The sequence below is a fragment of the Sceloporus undulatus genome, chromosome 4 (assembly GCF_019175285.1).
Source record: "Sceloporus undulatus isolate JIND9_A2432 ecotype Alabama chromosome 4, SceUnd_v1.1, whole genome shotgun sequence".
Classification (NCBI taxonomy): domain Eukaryota; kingdom Metazoa; phylum Chordata; class Lepidosauria; order Squamata; family Phrynosomatidae; genus Sceloporus; species Sceloporus undulatus.
Window position 1 is genome coordinate 17,575,357 of NC_056525.1, and position 19,956 is coordinate 17,595,312.

The following is a 19,956-nucleotide window of genomic DNA, read 5'->3' on the forward strand; positions in this document are numbered from 1 at the left end:
CTGGGTAGGGAGAGTTCAGGAGGAATGATGGGAGGTGCCAATACTGTCCCCCAACACCTGCCACCTGAAGCACTTTGCTCATTCTGACTAATGACCTTGCTGGGATGATATCCAGACAAACACAGGCCAAGGTACAGTGGTGGATAATATTCATTCCATTCTTCAGAGTTCTCCGTGGTAGACTCTCCCATTACTATTTGGTAACTTGACACATGTTTTGTGTAGGGTGACCAATCTGCAAACTGAAGATGGCTCCTGTACCTTTAATGGTTGTGTAGAAAAGGGGATTTCATCAGGTGTTGATTGTCTTGCAACTTGGTAGCAAGCAAAACCTGCTGAAATGCCTTCTTCTGCACAACCATTAAAGGTAAAGGAGTCCTTTCCAATTTTCACTCCAGCAATCCTATTCCGCACTGCTCATTTTTTTTGCAGATTTTTGTTTTACTATGTTGTTTCATGGTCTCATTTCCTGCCTGCCCCTGGTCTCCCTCCTCCCCTAAGTCCCTGTCCAGTTGACACATGCTTGTAAAGGAAATGCAATTATAGTAAAACCACTTCTTTAACCATATCCTTAAACACACAACAGCTGTTAATAATGTGGAGGCCCTTATCAGCTGGTAACAAATGGCAAGTCTGCAGATGGAACGTGTTCATTTTATTCAAAGTGTTTGTTAATTAACATTCTTCTTTGTGATCTAGATACATTATCCAGAATTAATATCATTTGAATTGAACTCCCTGTAAACTGTCAAGACAGTTCTCTCAAAATCCATGTGGTTTATAGCAGGGGTTCCCCAGTGGGGAGGGAGGAAACCCTATGAAACACATGGGTGACCATAAGTTGACAGGCGATATAAAAATACACACATGCACTCACATGCTGACCTTCCTAAATGTGAGGGTTTGCTGGAAGAGGATTGATGGGGAGGAATTTACTGGTTATCCCTAACTATCAATGTACGTCGTAGTGGGGACTGGGGATAAAACAAGAAAGGATACACCCAGATTTCCCTAATTATCAGGTTTTAGCACTGCAGTGCTGGGCCCTGTAGGTTTCCTCTGTTCTTTGTGCAAGGAGTTGTTCCTTTCTTCATTTGCAACATCAATTTTTCTGTTGGATATAGGAAGAAGTACTGTGCTCTTGAGAGTTTAAAATCATGGAAGTGGTGGTACAAAAAACATTTATTATGAGCAGCTCAAAAATTTAATTTGGGAGGAGAGCCCGCATGGTATACTGTTTGAGTGTTCAACTCAGAGGTCATTCAGATGTCATGTATTTTTTGTTTTTAGTGGAACGATGTGAATAATGTCACACACACATTCCAGGTTTGTTATTCACACAATGTAACCACAGCTCCGTGAGTTTGATTGCTCATACATGTTAAGTGTTTGTTTTTAGCAGCCCCTCCTCAAAATTTAATCAGGTGCATTCTGGTAAATACAGGTAAAATGATGAAGAATTTTAAACAATTCCAGATTAAAACAATACAGATACATCCTTTTCTATTGTCCTTCTATATTGTTGTCCTCCTGTGTATATATCCTTATTAACCAGGATAAAAACATTAGTATGTTTCTTGTTTCAAAATGATTTCTGTTAAATGAAAGTGTTCTCCACAGGCCTCTAGCCAGTCTGTCTGCAAGCAGATTATGGCATGCACTGGGCAAATTATCTTTGACTGCCAGCCTTCGCCTACCCCTTTCTAATTATGCCTATTCTATAGTAAGCATGCTTACCAAATTCTCATGAATACAATGGGCCTTTGGTATCTGCTGGGGTTTGGTTCCAAGACCCCCCATGGATACCAAACTCCATGGATGCTCAAGTCCCATTATATAAAATGGTGTAGTCAAATTGTGTCCCTTATATAAAATGGCAAAATGAGTGTATGCTATTAAGAATTTATATTTCTTTTGAATATTTTCAAGCCGTAGATAGTTGAATCTGTGAATAAAGACGCAGCAACCGCACGTTCCCTAACCCTAGTACGTGTGGGCGCCACCATGACTGTGTGGCCCCGCCCACACAGGGTGCATGTCCATGTCGCAAGTGCTGTGCAGCATCCATATGTTGCTGCGCTGCACATGCGTCACTGATGCACCAGTCTGTTAATGGCACACTTGTGGCATTGGGTGCACGCTCCTAAAAGAACCCCGTTTTTCCAGGTTCTTTTAGGGGTGGAGGGACGCCGCACGGTTTGGCTGCTGTGGCATCCCTCAGGAAAAGAAAGGGGTGGCTGCAGACTGCCCCTTTTCTCACATTCCCCTTTCACTTTTCCCCTTTGTTCCCAGCTTACTTCAGTCGCTGAAAATCAAGTTCAAAAGTCAAAAGTAGCTTGCACTCAGTTAACAGAGCAAGGAAGTGGGAGGAGAGGAGGGTTTGAATCTTGCCTTTCCCAGTAGACTCAGGCAAAAGCAAACAGCTGCAGCATGTTAATTTGTTTATTTATTCCTCATCAATAACTTTTGCCATTTTAACCACACTCTGGTGTTGTTTAGCAACACATGTCCTGGTTTTTATTTGTGAGATGTTGGAGGGTGTGGGGTTGGGCCTGTTTAGTTCTGTTTTTTTTTAAAAAATTATTCATATAATCTTTAAAATCAGAAATCATATCATACATCACATATTAACAAACATAGCAAAAGATAGCTTAAAAACAATGTTTCCCATAAATTAGATAATTTTATAATATATTCTCTTTCCCACCATCCCCAAAAATTCAAATAAAGCAGGGTTCCCCATTTCATTCTTGTAAAACGTGGGCTAGAAAACGTAACTGTCACATGGATTAGTAATTTTTTTGACTGGCCACACCCAAAGGGTGCTCAACAATGGCTCTTTCTCATTCTGGAGAAAAGTGACCAGTGGGGTCCCACAGGGGTCTGTCCTGGGCCTAGTGCTATTCAACATCTTTATCAATGACTTGGATGACAAAATTGAGGGTATACTTATCAAATTTGCAGATAACACCAAACTAGGAGGAGTAGCTAATACTCCAGAGGACAGGATCAAAATTCAAAATGACCTGAATAGACTAGAAAGCTGGGCCAAACTAACAAAATGAATTTCAACACAGAAATATAAGGTACTGACTTAGGGCAGAAAAATGAAACAAACAGATACAGGATGGAGGACACCTGGATGAATGAAACTACGTGTGAAAGGGATCTAGGAGTTCAAGAAGACCACAACTTGAACATGAGTCAACAGTGTAATCCGGCAGCTAACAAGGCCAATGCGATTTTAGGCTGCATCAATAGAGGTATAGTGTCTAGATCAAGGGAAGTCATCATAGTGCCACTCTATTCTGCTCTGGTCAGGCCCCACCTGGAATATTGTGTCCAGTTCTGGGCACCACAATTTTAAAATGATGTTGAGAAACTGGAGCGTGTCCAAAGGAGGGCAACTAAAATGGTGAAGCGTCTGGAAACCATGTCCTATGAGGAATGACTTAGGGAGCAGGGGATATTTAGCCTGGAGAAGAGAAGGTTAAGAGGTGATATGATACCCCTGTTTAAATATTTGAAGGGATGTCATATTGAGGAGGGAGCTAACTTGTTTTCTGCTGCTCCAGTGACTAGGACCCAGAACAATGGAAGCAAGCTCCAGGAAAAGAGATTCCACCTCAACATTAGGAGGAACTTCCTGACAGTAAGGGCTGTTGGACAGTGGAACAAACTCCCTCGGAGTGTAGTGGAGTCACCTTCCTTAGAGATCTTTAAACAGAGGCTTGATGGCCATCTGTTGAGAATGCTTTGATTGAGAGTTCCTGCATTGCAGAATGGGGTTGACTGGATGGCCCTTTCGGTCTCTTCCAACTGTATGATTCTATAATTCTAAAGTTCAAACATAGTTGAGTTGACGTATTTGTGTTATCTGTTGGAGTAAATTTTCATGACTTCGCTTTATTATTTTAAATTGATCTCTATCTTGTAAAGTGATATTATATAAAATGTTGGGTATGCTTTGATTGAGAGAGACTGATGTCGAGTAGATTGAACCCTTCTAGATTTAAGAGTTTTTGGTTTTTTAATTTGGCCCAGTCTGATACCATTGATAAAACATTAGCTTGGTGATATATTTCTAGATCTGGTAAACAGAGTCCACCATTTTCTTTTAGATCTGTTGACACTTTCCATTTCACTCTAGGTTTCTTGCCTTCCCATAAGAATTTCTTTAATTCTTGATTCCATTTATCTATTTTTTTATTGGCAATTATGGAAAGGTTTGTGAACAGAAAATTAAATTTGGGCCTGTTTAGTTCCTTGGGAGAGACCACCAAAAAATGCCAGAGCTCTCCAATTATATTTAGGAAAGAACCCTACCTAAACAGCTCTTATGGCCAATTAGAACCAAGGCACGGGACAGACCGTCCAAAAAGGACGGTCTCCCAGCGCTCTGGTTTGCCGCGCGAGGGAGCCACAGCAGACAAACTGTGCGGCTCCCTCGTGCAGCGAAAAGAACCCACAAAAAGCGGGTTCTTTTGGTGGTGCAATTGTAACACTGCAGTGCACCAACGGCACACTCATGGCATCACAATGACGCCGGGATGTGCAGATGCTAGGCGTCCGTCACGTCAAAATGGTGGCACCCATGTGTACAGGGCACCGTGATTTTGACGCCCTCGTCACGTGCGAGCAGCGTCTGGAAGGGCCCATCTGTAAAGTGCCCAAAAGTCTGATTCAGTATCAATTAGTTTCCTATGAAGAGTTTCAGGTTTAATTTCCTGTGAATGAGAAGACTGGAAACTGCGGGCTTGAACAGATAGGCCAAAATAAAGCTGCTTTGGGTCACTTTGGAGGTATGCTGTTTAAATGCTGCATGCTCCTAAGAGGCCGTAAGCCGCGCTAAAGCCATGCTCCAGTCCCAAGGACTGGAGCACAGCTTTGGTGGAGTTTCTGGCCTCTTGAGCGTGTCATTTAAACAGCATACCTCCAAAGTGACCCAAAGCAGCTTTATTTTGGCCTGTCTGTTCAAGCCCTGCAGCACCTTTGTAATAGTAGTTTTATTTATAAACGTACAAACAGTGGAAAGGAAACTGATTTTGTACTGCATCAGACATGCAAACTGATGGTGTTGTATTTGATTTCCAAAACAACAGCACAGTTGCTGACACTGCCACCTAGGCTGAGACATAGGCACGTTACAGACCGCCCAAAACAGGCGGTCTGCCACCGCCGCCATTTGCAGCGCGGAGGAGCCCCAGCGTCCAAACCACGCGGCTCCTCCACGCTGCAAAAAGAAGGCCCAAAATTGTGCTTCTTGTTGCGGCGCGCTTATGACGTCAACATGGCAGCGCCCGTGAGTACGCTCTGCACATATTAGGGTTAGGGGTGTCAGGAAGTGACGGCCCTTTCTAACCCTAGTACGCGCAGAGCGCGTACTATATACCCGTGCGCAGCGGGCCATAAATAGTCTGAGAAATGAAAGACTGAAGAACAATTTTATGAGTAGCTATTGAAAATAAGGACAAGGGGGAATTTAATTTGACAGTTGGAAAGGGTGTGTCTATCTGTTTAGATGGCAATCAGTCCGTATGGTAGAAATGTGATAAAAAAGCTTGTGCAATTGGAAAACCACATTAAAAAATATTAAAAACACAGTTCTAATGATCCGAGGGGCAAATGTACAAGGGTATTCCAAAATGGATGATGAAACTGACCACCATAAACAATGGCAGCAGTTGGAAGACCTACTGGAAATCATGGGAGTCAGGAATGCCAATTGATATGGGAGGGTTCCTTTGAAATAAAGGCAAGCTAGAAATAGAGCAAGCAATGAGTACTGGTCATGGGGATGGATCATCTTCATAACATTTACAGAAGAGAAAGGAAATGGATGGGGGATAGCAATAATAAATCCTGAGAGAAAGTGATGAAAGAAATGAGATATCATTAAGCAGGGATGGCTGGCTGAGTCATTGCTGAGAGGACGAGAATCCACTGTCTCACAGATCGGAGCAACTGCTCCTCTCACAACATTCTGGGTTTTTAAGTGACCTGTCCAAGTATTTGACCCTACAGTATTTCTGTCCAGCACTGAGAGCTGTGCTACAACTCTGAAGATACTGGAGGAGAGGCAGACATAAGTCCAAGTGTGGACTCACCACTTCTCTTGCAATAGTTCTGGATTCCTCATTTTAAGAAGTCTAGAGACAGATTGAAACAGGTTCAGAGAAAGGTTGAAGGAACTGGTCATGTTCATCCTGGTGAAGAGAACTGAGGGATGACATGGATATACTCTTTAGATATCTCAAGGGTTGTCACAGAAAGAAGGGCCAGGTCTGTTCTCTGCTGATCCAGAGGTTGGGAACAGGTCTAATGGTTTTAAGTTGCATGAGATTAGATTTCAATTGAACATTAGAAATAAATTCTTGACAGTAAGAGCAGTTTGGTAAAAGAACCAATTGCTTACAGAGGTGGTGAGGTCTCAATTATGGGTGTTTTTTTTAAGGCTGAACAGCTACATGCTGTGAATGCTTTACCTCCATTCAGCAGAGGGACAGCAAAATATATGCTGAAATACTCTGAAAAGTGAGAGAAAGAACATTTTTGTATGCAGTTGCTGAAAAGCAAGTGTATAGGTTACTGATGAAAAGTATGTGGGAGGTATTTTGCCAGTTGCACATGTGGATGTCAGTTCAGATGGCAATCAACAGAGATGCTAAACCTGAGATAGAAAGGACCGTGCAAGCAGAAACCATATAAAAATGCTCCTCAGATGATCATGCAATCCAGTCACATATTTGACTTCACTGACAGGTTGGGCAATAGAGTAAAAGAAGGAAGTCCCTACCCAGCTGCATATAATGGTGGCAAAGTAAATAACTACAGCAACAAGAGGTAGGAGCATAGTTCTCTTTTGGTGTCTCATTTTCTAATATACATGTTATTCTTATTAAAAAATGAAATCTGCAGAGATTTTTTTTGTCCTCGAAGATCTGTTGAAATAGGAGCGGTGTGCATCCTGGTTTCACTGAGGACCATCACAAGAACTGAGAGCCATCTTTTGCCCTGGAGTCATGCCCATAAATTTCCAGCTGCCGGCCCTCATCCTGGCACCACTTCTCTGTGCTTATGTCTGCCACTCTCCTGCATCAGCTGCCGGCCTATACTTAAAGGAAGGGCAAAGTTGCTACAAGACAATGCCACTCAAGACTCGTGAAGTTAGGTAAGCTGACAATCCAAGTTACTTGAGGGAATGCCTCTCCCTGCATAATCCGCCCCGAACTCTCAGAACAACTGGGAAGAATTTACTAGATTATACAAGAGTTAGGCTCGTTACAAACGGGCACCCTAGGACGGACTCAGTCCGTGCTAGGGTTAGAAAGGGGCGTCTCTTCCATCGCGCAGCGGAAGTGATACTGCGAGTGCGCGATTAGTGCCTCACGGCGTCTCTTCTGGGCCGCATGAAGGAGTGCGATTTTTGTGCTCCTTCTTTGCTGCATCCGGGAACTGCACCGTTTGGCTGCTGCGGTTCCCGGACGCAGCAACCGGCGGCGGCAGCAGACCTCCGCATTTCGGCGGTCTGTAACCCGCCTTAGACTAGTAACTACTTCCCAAAGAGCATATACGGCTATGGCCCCCACGCTTTGGAACAACCTTCCGGAAGAGATCCGACTCATTTCTACCTTGGATGCCTTTAAGAAGGCACTAAAAACCTATCTCTTTCGGCAAGCATACCCCCCTGATCTTTTATAAAGATCTGAAGAAAAACTTCACCTCTTGAAGACAGCTCTACCTCAGGATGTAATGAGATTTAAACATTGTACTAAAATGTTTTTGGATAGCACACTATTTTAAATTGTGATTTTAGATAACTGTTATTAGAATTATTGTTGTATGGTATATATTTGTTGTAATCCCGCTTCGATCCGTCGGGAGAGGCGGGAAAACATAATTAAAACTTATTATTATTATTATTATTATTATTATTATTATTATTATTATTACTATCCCTACTTCACCTTGTCCCTATATACCAGTCTAGATCTCACATTTTAGCTTAGCAACCTGCCACATCACACATAGTATCCATACAGAAAATAAAAAGCAACTTTCAGAAACCAAAGGTGTCACTATCTCAGCCACCTATTTGAACCATTTTGAGTTTTGGAATATTTTGAATTTCGGGATTCCAGATAAGGGAGATTCAACCTGTAAAATCCCATCCTCTATAAGCACTTGAATTATAGAAGTACTGAAGCTCCTTCTTTTTGGCATCTGACTACCCAAGCCATTAGAAAGAGGAACAGCAGGTGAAACATTTTAAACAGGCACAGGAGTACCTCCACACTGCCTATGAGCTGTGTCTTTTGCCTTTTGATTTTCACAACTTAAACACTTCTTCTGTTTGAGTGACTTCCAAAGTGCTTGAGATTTTAAAACCAATCCTGAATTGACTAAATGGCTTTAAGAGTTTACTCCCAAATAATGGCAGCAGTCACACAATTCCCAAAACATGTACGTGGGGGTAAGATCCATTGTGTTCAGTGGAAATTTGCAGCAGGTGCTGTGTGCCTTGAAGTAATTCTGAATTACGATGAACCTAAAGTGACCCTATCATGGGACTTATCTTGTCAAGATTTGTTTGTTTGTTCAAGTGTGATTTGCCATTGTCTTCCTTTGAGTCTGAGAGAGTGTGATTTCCTGAAAGGTCACCAAGTGGGTTTTTATGGCCAAGGAGACATTTGAATCGTGAGCTCCAAGAGTCCTAGTCCAATATTCTAACTGGATCCACTCAATGGAATTTACTTCCAACCAAATAAATATGCATATATTTCCATCTTAACCTGCAATATAGATAATCTTTATTTAAGGATGTAAATCTGCCTGGTTTTTTTCCTTGCATACATAGATAAATAATTTCTGTAGTTTTCTCCCCACTCTAAGGACAGTTTCTTTGTTGGTGTTGGTGTTGGTATTTGTACACAGCAAAGTATTCCAGAAATTTATTGTGTGCAGAAATTAACAACTTTACTGGGGTCTAACTACCCTAAAGACACCAGCTCCTGTCTGATCTTAGAAGCTAAGTAGGTCAGTCCTGATTAATATTTGGATGGGAAACTGCCAGTGAGTAGTAGGTGCTGAAGGCTATATTTTCAGAGGAAGGTACTGGCAAAAACACATCTGAGAATTTCTTGCCTAAGAAAATCCTATGAAACTCATGGGAGTCACTATAAGTCAACAGGTGTTTCCTGCAGAGGGGTTTTCTACACAGAAAACATTGTTCCATTTGCAAAGTATTGTTTCCAATGCAAAAGAAATGCATTTCAATAAGAATAATTCCCTGTAATACCTTGAAAAGTGTGAATATTGGGGAAAATGAGACCAAGTTGTCTGTTTTTCTCTTGTTCTTTGGCCAGAAAATGGAAAAGAAAGTGAATATTCTTTCTATATCTATCTCTAGTTCTCTGTTTATGGCATTTCTTTATCTCAAGGGGATACACAATGGTTTTAAAAACACTTTAGAAACATTAAATAAGTAACTAAAAACCTATTAAACTACCCAGACTTCTCTTTTACAATGACTCTAAAACTGGAAACCAGTTTAAAAAAAAAAAAGGCAGAATAAGCAGCCCGAATCTTAATATCCATCAACTAGAAGCTTATGTGGTTTGGCATTTTCACTCTTGAAAGCTGAATGCTTATAAGATTGTTGGGAGGAAGGCTTTTTTTTAACTTTTCCTAAGCACATTTCAAGGAGACAGCTTGCAAAAGTTCCTTTTTTGGACTATGGTTCTGAGAATCCTCCAGATGGGAAGCTTGGAGCTATCTTTCAAAAGAAAGGAAAGTGGCAGAAACTTTTCCTAGCTCTGTTAAAGAGAGAATGGATTTGTGTTAAATGCCATTGTTGTGACATTACTTGTGAAGGCTTATAGCTCTTCAACTGGATTTGAAAGGATCAGTTTAACCTATTGTCCTTATCTTAGGAAGGAGCTTTATTAATACTATAACATGAATTTTGCATTGTTGCTTCATTGTTTGGAAAGGGCTGTAGCTCTTCCACTGATGCTTTATTTGCTAATCCAAAGACAGAGATGAGTGGAAGCTATCTGCTAATCTAAAGAGAGAGGGGATGAGCGGAGGCTCCTGAAATTAAAGGACTGAGTTAACCTGTTATATCTGTCTTAACAATGAGCTCTATTAATATTACAGCAAATCTATAAATACGTAGTTTGCATGCCAATTCCACCCTGGACCTTCCTTCAGATTCAGAGCTCTTCTTCTTTGGCAGAAGCTCTCTGAAGGAAAGGATAAGCAGCTTCATGAACCACCTGCCACTGTGGTTGACAGCAAGGATGTTCAGAAGGATGTTGGTGGCTACATTTCCCATATTTGCCAAGGAAACTGAATGAAAAAAACAACAGTGGGAGTGCCTATTTTCTCTTGTCAAACTATGGAAAAATATTAAACTGTTTTCCTTCCTGTTTGTCATATCACAGAACTTACCCTCGTCCCCATGAGTATCTCAACATGTCTGAGCTTCCCAAGAATTGGGACTGGCGAAACGTAAACGGAGTCAACTACGCAAGCCCTACTCGCAACCAGAACAACCCATGGTACTGTGGGTCTTGCTGGGCTCACAGCATCACCAGCGCCCTAGCTGGTACGTGGTTGTTATTGTACTATTGTAATTGGCTGTCATCCTGCCCATGTCCCCAAGTCCAATAGAGGAGCAGATGCAAAATGCATCTGTGGGGCTCATGCAGCTCCCCAGCTCCCCTCCATACCCCCCCCCAAATCTCCATCAAAATGGCCACAGCCATGTCTCCAGAAGCCTCCAGAGGCACTGCCAACCATTAAAGGCTATTTGCATCATGGGCCCAAATAGGCTTTAAAGTAGTTGAAAATGGGTTTGAAAAATGGACAGATTTTGGTCTAGGGTAAATGACCTCTATATCCTCTAAACCTGCCCAACCCTGTAGTAGGAGTACACTATGGGGGGAAACACACAGAGTAAATGTTGCTGTAGAGATACAGTTTACAACTATTCCCTTCTATCTACAAACGTACCTTCAAACTATTCAACAACATCCAAAAGCCACAAAACAGCAATACCTTTATGGGGCCAACCAAAATGCACAAAATGTTATGATGCAAACTTTCAGTGCTCCACTGGCATTTTCATCAGGCAAATGTATTAAAATCATACAGGAGGAAAAAATTCCTTTTCAAAGTCATCTGTGTCAAGGACACTGAAATATCATTAACTAACTTGTTAGACAAAGAAAAGTGGGCAGCTGTGTATTGGCATTAATCAAAACTCAGGTACACACAAATGCACATAGAGGTCACAGTCAGAGTGGTTCCTGGTATGGTTTGTATTCCTTGCCTCATTCACTGGATTTTGCAAGAACAATATTTTTGATTCTTAGACAAATTACCAAAATAGACTGTGCTCCAAGCAAAAAGCAATTTTGCACCACTAGGTGATAAAACCCTGAACAAGGCAAATCACAAACTGCAACAGTCACAATGGAAGAGGGGGTGTAAGTAGTTGTGTGCCATGAAGTCATTTCCCACTTATAGCAACCCTAAGGCTATCTCTCATGGGTTTTTCTGGGGATGTGACTCACCCAAGGTCACACAGCTGGTTTCCATGGCTGAGTGAGGAATTGAACCCTGGTCTGCTGAGCCGTAGTCCAGTGCCCAAACTACTGCACCACAGTGACTCTACTCCCAAGTTCTGTTTTTGAGGGGTTCATGCCCATAATCATTTTTTATCTGGTGTAAGCGAAGCTCTTATATAACCATGGAATATTTCTCTGAGTGCAGATCTGTGTGTAGCCTCAAATGCTTTCCAGTGCCCTACAGGGAGATATCAACCAGCTTGAAGAAACTTGGCAGGAAGACAAATAAGTCTTAGAAGAATACTGGGGGTGAGCAGCCTATAAAATTGTCAGTTTATAACAAAGTACAATGTATTCGTAAGTAATGGCCATGAAATGCTGACTGACAGGGTGAAATGGAGGTTGGGGAAACTGCATAGAGTATGTGAGGAATAGAGTGCTCTAGAAGAGGGCACTGATGGCTGGAAATGCAAACTGGATGTATTGGAACTGCAAAATATTCACTAAGCTGCAGAATATTGAAAGTCCTTATATATGCCTTAAACCAACTGCTGTTTATCTCTATCTTTTAGACCGCATCAACATCAAGAGGAAAGGGGCCTGGCCCTCTGCTTTCCTCTCAGTTCAGCATGTTATTGACTGTTCTGGTGCTGGGTCCTGTGAGGGTGGTAACCACTTAGCCGCATGGCTCTACGCTTATGAGCATGGCATTCCAGATGAGACATGCAGCAGTTACATAGCCATGCAGCAAAGTAAGCCCTGAATTTCTATACTATTTGTTCTATTCTATTAAAAATTCTGTTTCTTAATCAAGATTGCCTCCCAAAGAGTTAAAACAGAATGTGTAGAAAAGTATAACTGAAAATGCATGTTGGAATTTGCAAGTCTGCAGTAGCTTCTTCTGTGTCTGGCAAACACTGGTCAAGTGGCAGGCTATTCCTCCCAGAAGAGGTCAGAACCTATAGATGGATTTGTTTTAAAAATGAATATTCTATATCTTTTTAGATCCTTGGTAAGGATTTTTATTTGTTGTAAGATAGTATGGTTTAAAGATTATTATACTCATCATATTAACTTTTGAATTAACTAAAGGGAGTTAGATAAGTACTGTAATGTAAAGAGCCAGAAGCCATTGTTTCCCAGCTTACTGTGTAGTATATTTTGGGTTTTTTTGTTCTTTGTTAGTCATATTTAGTTTTTCCTTCTGTTTTTTAGATGTAGAAAACTACTGTGTGTGTATGTGTATAAATCTATAGATGGATTTGAACCGTAATACCTTGATGGTAAAGGCCTAAAGACACAATATCCAATCTGATCTTGGAAGCTAAGCATGGTTAGCCCTGGTTAGTACTTGCATGGGAGACCATCAGTGAATACCAGGTGCTGTAGGCTCTGTTTCAGACAAGGGAGCTTAGAAAACCACTTCTGAGTACTCTTGCCTAAAAAAACCCTATGAAATTTATGGGGTCACCACGGGTGACTTGAAGACACACGTATGCACATGTACATGCACACACACAACTTGATGCTGTAGTGATGATGAATGTACTTTGGAATTTAATCCAAACTTTAAAAAAGCAATCAGAACAGTGGAAACCTGTTCCCAAAATTGTCCCAGCACCATGGGTTGCTCCTTTAAAGTTACACTGGCCACAAATCACTTTAGAGTAGGGGTGAGAAAGGTTGGTGAAGCTCCACCTGAGCCATGCAGCTCGGAATAGGACTCCTCCAGGCTGTGAGGCTCATGTCCATCCTGACCAGAGAAGGAGTGGGATGGGAGAAGGTGCCCCTTCTGACTGAGTGACAAGAAAAGTGACCCACCCTTGGTGTCATCCAGCTGGGAATCTCACCACTCTCTCACCCAAATAAATGTTCCTCTGAGACTGAGAGACTCTGGTTTGTCCAAGGTCACCCAGTGGGTTTCTGTGCCTAAATTGTGATTCAGCAAATTCAATTTCTGAACTGCTCATACCTATAATGACTCTCTTTAGGTAGCTAGGTAACTCTGTGTTAAATAAATAAATAAATAAGACCAAATTATGAAGAAAGGCAGGTATTGAAGAGTTTCATTTCATTCTTTTTAGCCAGTGAATGAAAGGCAACTTTCAATGTTAGTCAAATGTTTCTCTTACCAACATTTTTGCAGAATGCATGGAGTGTGGGGCATGTGATGCTTTTGGCAATTGTCATGAGATACAGAAATACACCCACTGGAAAGTGGGAGATTTTGGAATAGTCTACGGGCGAGAAAAAATGATGGCTGAAATCTATGAAAACGGACCAATCAGGTAAAGAAATGAAATCTTATAGCAGCTAAGTACATGGGAGGGATGGGCCTTGAAAGAAAGAATAATTTCAAATAAGATGCTAAGGCCACACACACACATATACATAATCATGTCAGTCCAGATACTCAGTAACATTTACAATAGATCTGGAGAACTAGTCTGAGAATTTTTTGCAAAATGATGAAGAAATACAGTAAGTGACTAGTTCTTATACATAACCAATAGCCTATCTATAACTATAACCTACCATACTTATATCAAAACAGAAACATTTGCAGCTTTGCTCATGTTGTTCTAGGCTCTAGAAGACCAACATTACATTTGCTTAAGCCATATCCTTCAACATTTCAAAGATGAAAACCAGGACATGTATGGCCAAGCAACATCAGAGTGTGCTTAAGATGGCAGAAGTTATTAATGCTGAAGAATAGATAAGCCAGGAAAGTCTGCAGCTGCTTGCTTTTGCCTGCACCTTCCACCTGCTTCTCTTCTTTCCCCTTTTCTGAGTTAACTAAGTGCTAACTACTTTTGCACTTTGAACTCGGTTTTCAGTAACTCAGACTTAGCCCAGACTTTCCCTTCCAAATCAGGACAGTTAGGAGATATGGTAAACCAGTGTCATTTGAGAAACCGCTTGAGAACTAGGGCCTAATAGTTGAACAAAGGGCTTCAGGCTCTTCGCTCTGTTGACTGAATGGACCTAAATTTATTTTGGACCTGGGTAGTAGAAGGTTGGCTATTCATTTCTTCCTGTGAGTAGTGAATCTGATGACAGAAGAAAGCTAGGAACAGGCTGAGGCTATGTCATCTCTCTTTATTTACAGGGCAGTGGTGGTAGTAGAAGACATGGCTTTTTGTGACACCATCTAAGATAAGAGAGAAGTTTTTAAAAAGATCTTTGGAGTATAGTTACATGTTGTTGTTGTGTGACTTCAAGTCATTTCTGACTTATGACCACCCCAAGGTCAACCTATCATGGGTTTTCTTGGCAATTTTCTTCAGAGGTTTGCCATTGCTATCCTCTGAGACTGAGAGGATGTTATTTGCCTGAGATCACCCAGTGGGTTTCACGACCAAGCTGGGAATTGAAACCCAGCTGGAGACCATGCTCAAACCATTACGTCGATCATTGGAACATGACTCTGAAGACCAGGGTTCAATTCCCAGCTTGGTCATGAGGCCCACTGGGTGACCTTATAAAAGTTACACTCTCTCAACCTCAGAGGATGGCAATGGCAAACCACCTCTGAAGAATCTTGCCAAGAAAGCATAAGGTTCACCATATGTTGGAAATTACTTGAAAGCAAACAACAACAACAACAACAATGGTTATATGACCTGGAGGAGCCTTTTAAAGTAACTTTTCCTTTCTCCAGCAGAGACCCTTTTCTCTGATTGGTGGAAGAGGCTCAAAGTTCTGAGATCATCAGATTATGATCTTTTATTTTGGGGACAGCACTTAGAGTGTCAGATGAATCTCAACCATGTCTTTAAAATGGTATTTTGTTGTTTTTAAACAGCTGTGCAATTATGGCCACTCCAAAGCTGGATGAATACACAGGAGGTATTTTTGCTGAATACAACAAGATGATAAGACGAAACCACGTTGTCACCGTTTCTGGCTGGGGGGTAGAAAATGGAAAAGAATACTGGATTGTCCGCAACTCTTGTGGCGAGCCCTGGGTAAGACAAGCAATGGAAACACAAATGAGATGAGTGTATAGCTTAGGATTTATCTGGATGAGCAGAATCCATTGGGGGATGTGAAAACGAACTTCATTCTTTCAAAAACAATACAAGAGGAAGCAGACCCTCCCCATCTTTAAGGATCATATGCAGTGTTGGCTGAGGATGGATGGAGCAAAAATTACAGAAGCACTTCCATGCACACCAGTGTATGCACACATAGACTCAAGGGCTATAGGTGCCACACATCTGCAGCCCTTTCACACTACACAGTTTTAGTACTGTAATTCCTCTCTAACTGCCATGTTTGCATCCTATGGAATTCTGAGGGTATATCATTTGCTGAGGTTCTAGAGAGCACTATTAGGTAGTGTGAAAGGACCCCAGGATTTGAGAAGGCTTATGCTGACCCCAGGCTGTAGATTGTGCATCTCTAGGAGAAATAACAATAGTTTGTGAGAGGGAGAGTATTTCAGTGTGGTTTGAACTTCTAAGAGGCCTTGTAGCAAAACTTGGTATTCACAAGAGCAAACAGCAATGTGTGGAGAATGATGACAGTTTCTGAAAGAGTTTGCATGAATGTTGATCTTTATCTAATACTAGGGTGAGCAACGCTATGTTGTCAATAATTTATATATAGCAATAGCAGGTACACTTCTGGACTGCTTATTAGTGAACTAAGCACTCTAAGAGGTTACAGTCTGTAAGCCAATTGCCCCAACAAGCTGGGTATTAATTTTCTGACCTACAAAAAGATGGAAGGCTGAGTGGACCTCGGAGCTCTACTCTAGGATCAAACTTAAAATGTTGTAGCTGCAGCACCAGCATTTAACTACTTTGCCGCCATGGCTCCTTATACACCCTGGCTATTTTTGCAATTCTCTTTTGTACCTATGCTACCAGAATTGGTGTTGCTAAATTTGCATGAATGAATGCTGGTATTTCATAAGTAACCAAAGCAAAAACAAAAACCCTTCTCCCCTTCCTTTCCCCAAAGGAAAGGAGATTGTCTAGGGAAAGTACCTTTATTTTTATTTGTTAGAGGAGAATGTTCAGGTACCTTCTACAGCATGGACAACTACACGAGTTGCTGTAAAATTTCAGAGATAACAGCAGTAGCTAAAGGTATCTTGGTGGCCTCCAAGTGGCCTCAAATCATGCTACCTCCTGCCAAGGGGAGTATTAACTCATCATTGCAGAAAATGGTCCATCCCTTCACACTTGTTTACATTATTATGTTCTTTTGCATTCCTGTATTATTAGCAATGAGAACTTCGCTGGTGCAAATGTTTCCTGGAGTTTTGTTTCTTTGGTACCAGGTCCCTAGAGGCTTTGGATATGTACTTGATTTCTGTATATGTACAGCTTGATCATAAATGGAGGCTCACAACTTAAACCCATTGCAACATATCCTGGTCCCCATCAGATTTTGAGGAAACCCAACACTAAGAAACTTGGTGCCCCCAGTCCAAATGTGTTTTTCCTAGGAGGGATTCCTGGCCTCCAAACATATGGCATGCAGAGAGTTGGTGTTTTAGCAGTGGAATTTTCCAGTAAACCGATGGGGTGGGGTGGGAGGATGGTTTAGCTCCTCTTGTGACTCTCCCTGATCAGCTATTGCATTATGTGCTTCCATGCCTGCCCTTATACACCCAAGTATCCCTCCACAAGCACCTTCATCCTTGGGAGATAACCCAGGATAATTGTTCTTTTCATTGTACAGTACATTCAATTAACTCTTAATGCATAAGCATTTTCAGAACAGGATTGTAATAATAAAAATAAAAGTACCTTTACCTTGAGCTCTTTCCAATATACCTATACCAATTAATATCTTACAGGGAGAACATGGCTGGTTTAGAATTGTGACGAGTGCATATAAAAATGGAAGAGGAGCTGACTACAACTTGGGTTTGGAAAAGCTCTGCAGCTATGGAGATCCTATTGTTCCTTGACTCTGCAGCTGGGCTGTCTTTGCTTCTGAAGTTAATCCTCTCAAATATTTTTTCTTTCTTTCTGAAGAAGGGATGGATAGCTTTTTAGTGTGTAATGCAAAGATGGGAAATTAGCATGGAGAAGTCTGCTTATAGAGTTACTTTTTGCATTCAGAACTGCATATATTCACCCCAAAGAAGGGCAGTTGTTGACAGAGACTGAGGTGGGGAAGGAGGGAAATGTATGGACTGTAGCTGTGAGGCATTTCATGCGGTGTTCTGTTTGTTTTGGGGTGCTTATCATTTGGGACACAGTTGGATTGCTCAAGAATGAAAAGTGTATGAAGTGTGTAATTAACTGCTGATTTACCTTCAGTGCAATCACTCTTCCGCTTCAATCTTTTTCCTCTGTGGTTTCAAAATATACTTCTATTGCATTTCATTAGTTGTCTGCCTCTGTGTTGGTCAGAAAAGAAGGGAACTGAGTCGCAAAAATATGCTGCAAAAGGGGGACAGTAATGCTTAGAGAAGAGAAGAAAACTAGTGACAAATTGCTTGGAGACTGCCTGCTCCCTTCATTTTATCTTTCCACCATGGAAAGATTTAGGTTTTATGTCTGAAGATCTTCAGAATGAATCTTAACAGCGGCAGCAAGTAGCTTCCATGTCAGTGGGACAGAGAATCCATTTTGAGTTCTGGTCCAAACCTTAAAGAAGGTATCCAGAGTGCATTTGGAAATGAGATCCAGTACTGGATAGCTCCTTTGGAACCAAGAGTGGATTCACTACCCCATTGACATGGAAGCCACTGGCTAAAACTCTGACTCCTTGATGCATTGCATCAGAGATCTGGCAACTCTATGTGCCTATACAACATAACATGCCAAAAATCCATAGCCCAGGCAAATCTTATGCCAGCCGCCGTACTGCATATGCAAGATCGAGGGGCAGCGGTGAACTACATTTATTGTTTATTTAATCATTAATATAAATTTGTTTGTGTTCCATAGAAACAAATGGAACATGAGACTAGAGATATGACTCAATGAAGCCCCAAAGGCACTGACGCTGCCCGTCCAGTTTCAAGTAGATTACTCCACCGCACCTTAAGGAGGACTGAGGAGCTCAATGAACCTGGGTATCTTTACACAGAGGTGGCCCATAGGATACATACAGTTTTTGTTTCATCAAGAATGTCTCAAGAAATTTAGAGAAAAAATGTTGGCCAGTTTATTTTCATTTGGCCTAAAATTTGCTTCAGTTGACTCCAGTGGAGCCCAATTTGCCCCCAAAATGCCATTTTAAGATAAGAGCTGTTCTAATTTCTGCAGATGTTAAATCCACTTACAAAATGTAAGACCCCATCAGATTCCAGAATTCTTCAAAACCTTCAATCTGCAAAGGCTGTTGGAACTAAAAAGAGTATTTCCTGCCAACAGAAGGAAAGCAGAGGGGGCCATCTAGAAAGGCATCCAGATCCAGCCACTGAAAAGGCTGTATAAAGAGTAAACCATTGCAGCATGTAAAAGGTCTAAGGTAGAATCTCCCTATGTCATCATTTATATACTTTTTGCAGATTTGACCTAAACCCATCTGCTAATCTCAACAGGTCACACCTCGTGCTGTTGTTGTGTGCCTTCAAATCTTTTATTACTATGGTGACCCTAAGGTAACCCATCACAGGGTTTTCTTGGCTGAGAGTGTGCGACTCTGCCAAGGTCACTCAGTGGCTTTCCATAGCCAAGTAGGGAGTTAAACCTGATCTTGAGTCAGAGTCATAGTTCAGCATCAAACCATTAACCGCACTGGCTCACTCATTGAGTTGGTATTAGAATTTTGAAGCACAAAATTAATGATGAAGTATATGCTTATAACCCCAAGTGACTTGCCATGAAAATACCAGATGTGAGGTTCAGATAGCTGTAATATTCCTAGGGAAATCCCATTACAGGTAAAACAACCCAAATTAAGAAGAGCTTGTGGACAGGGCAGACTAAATGTCTCACAAAACTACAGTTTCCAGAATTCCTAGCACTGAGCCATGGCACTTAAAGTGGTGCCAAACTGGATTATTCTGCAGTGGGATGCAGCCACAGTCACTGAAAAAGTAGCAGTCTGTGAAAATCACAGTTGCCTTAGAGGGACGCCGCTGCAGACAAATAGAACAGCACATGTTGGAGGAAAGGCCACAACTTTATTAGCATACCAAGACATCAGTACAGAACGTAGGGTTGGCTCCAATGCATGAGGTCTGGATCTGTCATTCATCAGCCCAGTGCTGAGTGAATGAATCAAGGTGCTTGGTCACAGCCAGCGTCGGGATGGCAAGGAATTGTTGTTAATGCATACGCTCCGACTGTTCTGGCGATTGATCGCATATTGCAATGTGCATCAACGCTAACTATCCCTTGTCAATGGGAGGGGAGCTGTGCCGATGAGACCCCGCAATGGCAACCCGGCATCGCTCTCAGACACC

General features: G+C 41.6%; 1 protein-coding gene across 2 annotated transcripts; it reads left to right on the top strand.

Annotated features, from left to right (window-relative positions):
* The first annotated feature begins 6,745 nt into the window (after positions 1-6,745).
* LOC121928644 (cathepsin Z-like) lies at positions 6,746-17,923 on the top strand. Of its 2 annotated transcripts, none has more exons than XM_042463623.1 (7): positions 6,746-6,843; positions 6,940-7,171; positions 10,446-10,609; positions 12,146-12,325; positions 13,720-13,861; positions 15,382-15,544; positions 17,389-17,923. In XM_042463623.1, the coding sequence occupies exons 2-7, from the start codon at positions 7,023-7,025 to the stop codon at positions 17,500-17,502; spliced, it is 912 nt and encodes a 303-aa protein (XP_042319557.1). In that variant the 5' UTR covers positions 6,746-6,843; positions 6,940-7,022; the 3' UTR covers positions 17,503-17,923. The 2 variants fall into 2 exon arrangements, with proteins under 2 accessions (XP_042319557.1, XP_042319558.1); XM_042463624.1 differs by having other exon boundaries at positions 6,770-6,843; positions 6,919-7,171.
* Positions 17,924-19,956: the final 2,033 nt, after the last annotated feature.